This window comes from Henckelia pumila, chromosome 3 (assembly GCF_033568475.1).
Source record: "Henckelia pumila isolate YLH828 chromosome 3, ASM3356847v2, whole genome shotgun sequence".
NCBI lineage: Eukaryota > Viridiplantae > Streptophyta > Magnoliopsida > Lamiales > Gesneriaceae > Henckelia > Henckelia pumila.
In genome coordinates, this window is record NC_133122.1 from 129,483,080 (window position 1) to 129,492,008 (window position 8,929).

Sequence of the window (8,929 nt, forward strand, 5' to 3'; positions counted from 1 at the left end):
ACACATCAGCAAAATATCTAACCACTGGTATATCAACCAATTCAGGGCTAGATTTCAGTACATCAACTGCATAGACCAAAAATCCCTCTGCACCTCTCTGTAACAAACGAGTCATGGATAACACTGAAATCAAAGGAATTCTAGATCGAGAACCCTTACCAAATAATTTCCACTCGTCTGCCATTTCAGGTCTGAACCTAACAACTTTCAGAAAACAATCGAATGTTGCCCTGTACTGGGTTAAAGCATCTATACCAACAATACAGTCAAAATCTAACAGCCCAAGTACAATACAATCGAATTCTAACAAATTTCCCTCAAAACAGAGTTCACAGTTCCTGACTAATCGAACAGAAACAATTCCTCCACCCAAAGGTGATGTAACAGCTACTACAGTAGGCAACAACTCAGTAGGCAAAGCATGCAATAACACAAATTTCTCAGAGATAAAGGAATGGGAAGCACCTGTATCTATCAAAACATGAGAAGAATAACCAAAAATCGAATAGTTACCTGCTATAACATCGTCAGGTGCTGCCTGAGCCTGATCCTCTGTCAGAGCAAAGACTCGTGTCTGCTGTCTCGGAGGCTGGTTTGCAATAGGGTTACCTCCCTGTCTGTTCTGTTGCTGAGGCTGAAAAGAGTGAACTGCAGAAGACTGTCTATCAGGCTGAGCTGTACGACTAGATGAACTCCCACTTTGAGCTCGATCTCTACTACGCTGAGGGCACACCTTGGAAAAGTGTCTCGATTGCTGACAGGTGTTGCAGTTCCCAAAGACTCCCACACACTGATCCGGTGAGTGTCTTCCCCCACACTTGCTGCAGTACATGGATGAAGATCCAGAACTCTGTCCTGAACCGAATTGTTTAGAACCACTGGAACTAGAAGAACTGTTCCCCTGCCTCTTGAACTATTTCCCCCTTGCTTTGTACTGATCCCTTCTGTTTCCCCCACTGTTTCCACCTTCGTACCTTTGCTGCTGGTTCTGATACTGAGGTGGCTGATTATGATGCTGAGATGGTTGGTTTTGAGACTGCCTCTGCTGCTGAGACACCATCTGATTACCTCTCTGCCTCCACAAGCCTGCTTCAGCTCCCTTCGCGTGATTCATGGCATCCGCAAAGTTATCTGGCCTAGCAGTGTTCACCAATGTGAAGATGTCGGGATTTAAGCCATTGATGAACTGATCGGATTTGGCTTCTTCACTGTCGGCAATGTGCGGTGCAAAAGGCAATAGACTATCAAACTTGGATACGTACTTCTCAATGTTCAGATTCCCTTGCCTCAGATTGGCAAACTCTGCCTCCTTGTCCATTCGGTACGAAACAAGGAAAAACTGCTTATAAAACTCAGTTTTGAAAAGAGACCAATTGACAACTGTACGTATGTTCTCCAAGGATCTCTTGGTCGTGATCCACCAGTTCTTGGCCACACCACGAAGCTGATGAATGACTAACATGGTTCGGCGGTCATCTGTGTAATCAATGGAATCGAACAACTTATCAATGTCATCCAACCAACTCTCACAGTCAACTGGATTTTCTGTACCCATCAACAACGGCGGATTAAACGACTGAAACCTCTTCAGCAAGGTTTCCATTGGCGTCGCTGTAGCATCCAACTGATCAACTTCAGTGCTAGCTTGTTCAGTCGCAGGAATGACTGGCGGTGTGTTTCTGTTAATCACTCGACGAGGACCCATCTGATAATCAAAGGTTAGGACACAAGATACTCAATCGCTACGATTTCGGTGCCCTTACAACCGCTTGGAATGCTGGATACCCGTCGATAACAAAAACAGTTATATCTCAAGTAGTTCATGCTTTATAAATTAAATCACAAAATCATGTAATTCAATTAATTCTCAAATAATAAAGCATGCTCGCATGGAATTAAATAAAAAATTAAATAATTCAAACACATGCGAGGAGCCAATACATGCGGACTCGAACTACCCCGCTCACTCTAGTTCAACCAAGAATCTTAACTCTCTGATATCACTTAATGTGAGACCTCGGTTCTAAACAACTAATCTCGGATTAAATAATAATAATCAAACCAGAACCCAATATTAAAAGCAAGTCAAAAGTTTTTTTTTAAAAGGGAACGCCTCGCGCCTGCGCGAGATAACCATCTCGCGCGCGCGCGGGCTTCTCAACCCGAGCCCAACCAAGGGCTCGCGCCCGCGCAAGGGGCAAAGCTCGCGCAGGCGCGGGCCAACAAAACTGAGGCCCCTAGAATGCCTCGTGCGCACGCGAGCGAGGCACTACTTCGCTCGCGCGCGGAAGGCCTGGGCAGGATGCTCAGGCTAACAAAAAAAAGATCCTGCGCTTGCTTCTTGCGTGCATTCAATTACATACACTAAAACAGGGTGTAGAGAATACTCAAAATCAAACATGCTTTCATAAATCCTAAGATCAACAAGGATCTAAATCGATACAACGCCAACATGCTTTGATTCTAGATTACAATCCGAATACAAAACAAATTCGAATAACAAACATAACAATTTTGAGTTCTAACATGCTTCAATCTTAAACTAGATAAACATGTTGATTCGACTTTTAAACCGAGTCCCACTACTAACTCTCCCTCTTGCTGTTAACCAGGTCTTCGCTGACTCGATCATGCCCCACCTGTTGCCAAGTACACATATAAAACAAAGCAACAGCCGGATAAACCGGTGAGAATGATAATCCCAGTAAAAGCAACATAACAAGTAATACAACAACAAACATGCTTTCAAGGTAACAACGTAACCAATATCAACGTAATGAAATACATGTATTTAAATCGGGATATCAATTCTGATAAACGAGGGATTGCTGCTGTGCTTTTTGGGATCCCGGGGATGAGACAACGTAACGACTCACCGACTCTCCCAATCGAGGTGGTGTCACGTATCCCAATCCCCTAGACTTCGGTGCGACTATGAGGAGTATGCTGACACTAGGTGAACTTCTACAACCCAGGCCACTCGCAACATAGCCCCCAAAACGTCTAAACAAAAAGGGTTGTTCTGCCCGCTGAAATAAAAGTTGGCTCAAGATGAATGCATAACAAAACATAAAACATAAGCCACATAACAAAGCTCAATCAATAAGCAAAATACAAGTTCCACATGCTAGAACAAGTATTGATGCAAGTATGTGATTTTAAGGGAAACTTGAGAACCAACTATCCCGAGTATGATATCCCGCTAAATATGACTGCTTTTACCTTTTAATGCAAGTAGTTCCAACTCTGGATAAGCTACAACAAAAGATTGTATCAAAGACTACACAATCTAAACAACAACTACGGTTCAAGGTAAATCTCTTTACCGTTCTTCGTCCAATCTCTTAACAATCAATGCTACTAACACAGGGCTCGACAATCTCCAACGAATCTGTTCGAAGACAAGAGATGATCAACAACAACGATCACTCACAAGCCAAGGTTTCAACAACTCAAAACCGATTCGAAATATCGAAACTCAAACCGACGGCATAACGGGTATAAACTGAACAAACCGGAAACGCAGAAAGCATTTCAATATCGATATCAACTCATATCAATGCCCAAAACAACAATAATAAAGAAAACCCATCAATCTCAAACTCCAAATTTTTGAACAAGGCTTTCGAAAATCATAACAATTCCGAACGTCGCTCTATTTCAAAACTGACAGATAATAAACGATCGTAACTCTGTCAAGAACAACATACTCGAATCTCGAACGATTCTAACAACATCCAAAAAATAGAATGTATCTGATCGTAGAAAAACTTACGATATAACGAAACTCTCGTTGCTGTGATCGCTAATCTTCCTTCAGAAATAAATTCCAACGGACGGATCGAGCTCGGACTGAATTTCCAAAGCTTGAAAAAGCTTGGAGGCGTGAAAATGGAGGAGGAGGCATGTAAGGGAGGAGATGAAGAATGATAGAAGTTATTCCAAGTCAAGATAATATATAAAATCCAATAATTGCATTTTAGACACTGAAAAATTCAAATTTTGCAAAATAGACCATGATCAAAATCAAGTTGGCTCTTGAACTCTGTAATCTCCGATTAACTCAAATAAACTCATTTAAGATAAAAACAGGGCGTTACACAGGAGGTTCGCAACCAGAAGTGAGGTCGGTGTCGGAGGCAGCGAGAGTTAGTGGTAGGGTTATGACCCTATGAACTTTCGATATGGTTGTATAAGTATTATACACTATTTTGTCGTCGGTTGTATTCTGACGATCAGATTTATTGTATTATGAGTACTCCTCTATTCACGCTTTTAATATTATTGTATGCGCTTTAATAACTTCTATTAGGTAGTGGATTTGGGTAGGGTCGTCGCTACATTTATTGGTATCAGAGTGCATTGCAACTGGAAATTAGCAAAGCGGATTAATACATTATCTGTTATTATTGAACAGATGGAGGATTACGATGAGATTCACGAAAGTGGAAGCGGCCACTGGGAGGATCGTCCTAGACATCGCGAGGAGCAAAGGAGATTCAACATGCATCGTTTTCTTCAGATGAGTCTGAAGCCATTAATAGGTGGCGAGACACCTGGAGTTGCCGAGGACTGGATTGAGCGTTTAGAGAACTGCTTTCAAGAGTATCAGTGTACTGAGGAGCAGAAGATGGAGTCACTAGGTTTCCTACTTGAGGGAAATTCCAGGAAGTGGTGGAGAACCATTTCTACACCGATCATAGCAGCTAGAGGAGTTGCTACTTAGGCGGAGTTCCGGGCGGCTTTTGAGAAGATATATTTTCCTCCAACCCTACTGCAGTTGAAGGCCAGCGAGTTGTTGAGCTTGCGACAGGGGACGATGACTATCGACGAGTACCAGCAGAAGCCTTATTGTTCACAGTTTGCCGGTAGCTCTATGGCGCAGTATACTCTATTCCTTCAGGTTCTTAACCCTTAGATTCACCAGATGGTCGCTGTGGGTGGTGATCTGACTTATGAGGACTTAGTGAGCTGTTTTCACCAGGAAGAAGACATCATTCGGAGGAACAGGGCCATGAGTTCTTCCTCTTCCAGACCGACAAGCTCTTTGGGGCCGAAAGGCCAGTCTTTCAAGATGCAGGGAGGCACTTATTTTTCTTCTTTTGGATCTGGCGGAGTGCACCGATTTAGTGGTCAGAAGTGGAACCGTTGTCAGTAGTGTAGACGGAGGCATCCTACAGGATAGTGTCCTCGAGTGACTAGCGCATGTTTCAGTGCGGACAGGAGGGACATATGAAGAGGGACTCCCCTACTATGATGAGAGCAGCGAGTGGATCCTTAGGCACTAAAGAATCTTTGCAGCAGCAGTAGCGCCAGCAGTCGCAGCCATCGCCGCGACAGACATCTTCTCGAGGTCATTCTTCCTTACGGCCACGTGTTCAGGGGCAGGTCTTTGCACTGAACCAGGAGCAAGTGGAATCAGACATTGACCGGATGATTCCAGGTACCTGTAGACGTATTGCTAGTTGTTTTGACTCCTATGGGTCAATAGGTTTTGGCTAAGAGTCTAGTTATGGGTTGCATTCTGGATTTCGAGGGACATCATCTTAGTGCTAACCTGATGGTTTTAGCCATGGAGGAATTCGATTGTATCATTGGTATAGATCTCCTGACTACCTACAGGGCGATAGTGGATTGCTATCATAGGTTTGTGCAGTTTCGTCGGGAGGATGGCGATACGTGGTAATTCTATGGTGAGGGAGCGCGACCCTTGATGCCAGTGGTTTTTGCTCTGAAAGCCCGGCGTGCTTTAGAGTTTGGCGGGAAAGGCTACCTTATCTACGCTATCAATGCATCCTTGGAGGGACCAGACATCCAGGAGATACCAGTGGTCCGTGATTTTCCCGATGTGTTTCCAGAGGAGATTCCAGGTTTACCACCAGTGAGGGAGATCGAGTATGGCATCGAGTTACTACTAGGGACAACACCAATTTCTATGGCTCCTTACCGATTAGCTCCTTCGGAGATGAAGGAATTGCAGATGCAACTTCAAGATATTCTTGATAAGGGCTATATTCAGCCGAGTGTTTCGCCATGGGGAGCCCCAGTTCTTTTTGTTAAGAATAAATATGGGTCGATGTGTCTTTTCATTGAATATCGACAACTTAATCAAGCAACAGTGAAGAACAAGTATCCTCTTCCGCGGATAGATGATCTGCTTGATCAATTGCTGGGTACTTCCATTTATTCAAAGATCGATTTGCGATCGGGATATCACCAGTTGAGGGTTAAATGGGAGGATATCTCCAAGAAAACATTTCGTACACGGTATGGTCATTACGAGTTCTTAGTGATGTCGTCTGGCTTGATGAATGCTCCAGCAGTCTTCATGGATTTGATGAACAGAGTATTTCACAACTTCTTGGATAAGTTCATGGTGGTGTTCATCGACGATATCCTTGTGTATTCCCGCAGTGTTGACGAGCACATTTTTCATCTCCATACAGTATTGCAGATACTGAGAGAGAGACAGTTGTATGCTAAGTTGAGCAAGTATGATTTCTGGATTGGTCGAGTTGTTTTCCTTGGTCATGTGATTTCACGAGATGGTGTTTTTGTGGATAATAGTAAGACGGAAGCCATTTTAAACTGGTCGCGTCTGACGACAGTTTCAGATATTCGTAGTTTCCTTGGGATGGAAGGCTACTATCGAAGATTCATAGAGAAATTTTCTAAAATTGCTAAGTATTTGACACAGCTAACGAGGAAGGATGTGCCTTTCGTTTGGACATCAGAGTGCAAGGAGATTTTTCACGAGTTGCAGTGCCGTCTGACTACAGCTCCAGTGTTGGCTCTACCTTCTGGATCAGGTGGCTTTGTGGCTCACACCGATGCTTCTCTCCAGGGTTTGGGATGTGTGTTATCGCAGAGAGGTCATGTGATTGCCTATGAATCCAGGCAATTGAATACTAATGAGGAGAACTATCCCGTACACGATTTAGAGCTTGCAGCCATTGTCTTTGCTCTTAAGATATGACGTCATTATTTGTACGGTGAGAGGTTTGAGATCTTTACTGACCATAAGAGTTTGAAATATTTGTTCACTCATGCTGAGATGAACAGCATCATTGGATGGATCTGTTGAAGGATTATGATTGTGAGATCAAGTACCATCTAGACACTTCTAATCCAGTTGTGGATGCTCTTAGCCGAAAAGTGTATGTGATTTCCCTTCGTACCAGCTCGGTTGCACGAGTGGCAGAGGAGTGTTGTTCCTTGGGGTTCACTTTTCGACATAAGAAGGAACAGCAGGGAGTTCGCGTTTCATCTTTACTTGCCGAACCATCCTTGTATACGTGCATACGTGAGTCGCAGGACGTTGATCCGAAGACGCAGAAGTTAGCCCGATTGGCTCAGGATGGAAATACTTCTGATTTTCATTTGCATAATGATGGTCTGTTGTGTCTCTCTGGTTGTGTGGTAGTTTCTGATGATTCCGCACTTCGAGAGGAGATTCTGTCACAGGCTCATCGTAGTACATTTTTTGTACATCCAGACAGTATGAAAATGTACAAGCATCTATGTATAGGTTTTGGTGGAAAGGAATGAAGCACAATGTTTATCAGTTCGTGTCTCGATGTCTTGTGTTTCAACAGTTCAAGGCTGAATTTCGACGACCCGATGGATTGCCCTAGAGTTTAGAGATTCCTGAGTGGAAGTGGGAGCATGTGATGATGGATTTTGTCACCCAATTGCCTATGTATTCCAGGAATTGTGATGCTAACTTGGTTGTTGTTGATTGATTGTCGAAGTCTGCACATTTCTTCCTTATAATCGGGACTTTACTTTTGACAAGATGGCACGTCTATACGTGCAAGAAGTTGTTCGTTTGCATGGAATTTCGTTGAGTATTGTCAGCGACAGAGATCCGAGGTTCACCTCTATGTTTTGGGGTAGCTTCGAGCGAGCTCTTGGCACCACTATGAGTTTGAGTACAACTTACCAAACGGAGACTGAAGGGCAGAGTGAGAGGACTATTTGTACTCTAGACGACATGCTTCGAGCGACAGTTATGGATTTTGGACCAGCGTGGCATGACCATTTGGCGTGGTGAAGTTTGCTTATAATAACAGTTACCATCGCAGCATTGACATGGCACCATTCAAGGCTTTATACAGACGCCGCTGTCGTACACCTTTGTTTTGGGATGAAGTTGGCGAACGTCAAGTCGAAGGTCCACAGATGATTCAGCAGATGACCGATGCAGTGGAGATGATCCGTAAGAGGATTAAGGCAGCCCAGGATCGATAGGCTAGTTGCGCAAACACTCACCGTAGACCATTATATTTTGAGGTAGGAGAGCATGTGTTCCTGCGAGTGTCACCTTTTCGGAAGGTGATGAGATTTGGACTCAAAGGCAAATTGTCGCCAAGATTTATTGGTCCGTTAGAGATTCTTGACAAGGTTGGAGACGTGGCTTACCGTTTAGCTTTGCCATCATATTTTTCCAGTATCCATGATGAGTTTCACGTGTCATTGTTGAGGCAGTATGTGGCAGATGAGTCGCACATCTTGCATCCGATTGAGGTTAAATTGGATCAGGATTTGTCCTACGTGGAGAGACCTCTCAGGATTTTTGACAGGAAGGACAAGGTGCTTCGCAACAAGAGCATACCTCTAATGAAGGTGCAGTGGCAGCGTAGGGGAACTGAAGAAGCAACTTGGGAGCTAGAGAGCCGGATGCGAGCCGAACATCCATAGTTTTTTTGATATTTTGTACTTTTCTTTGTAAGGAAGATTTGTACTTTGTAATGATCAGTTGCAATAAAGAACAATTGTTTGACTTTCAATGCTTTTCTCTAGACTTAAATTTTGAGGACGAAATTTCTTAAGTGGGGGAGAATGTAGTAACCCATAACCCAATTAGTTAATTAAGGAATAATTAACGAAAAGTAAAAAAATTGGGCGAGCGTAGATCGGACGCTTCGAA

General features: G+C 43.5%; 1 protein-coding gene across 1 annotated transcript; it reads left to right on the forward strand.

Annotated features, from left to right (window-relative positions):
- The first annotated feature begins 7,795 nt into the window (after nt 1-7,795).
- Nucleotides 7,796-8,700, forward strand: LOC140889491 (uncharacterized). The gene is made up of 3 exons (XM_073297208.1): nt 7,796-7,872; nt 8,073-8,218; nt 8,297-8,700. Exons 1-3 carry the CDS (start codon nt 7,796-7,798, stop codon nt 8,698-8,700), a joined length of 627 nt encoding a protein of 208 aa, XP_073153309.1.
- Nucleotides 8,701-8,929: the final 229 nt, after the last annotated feature.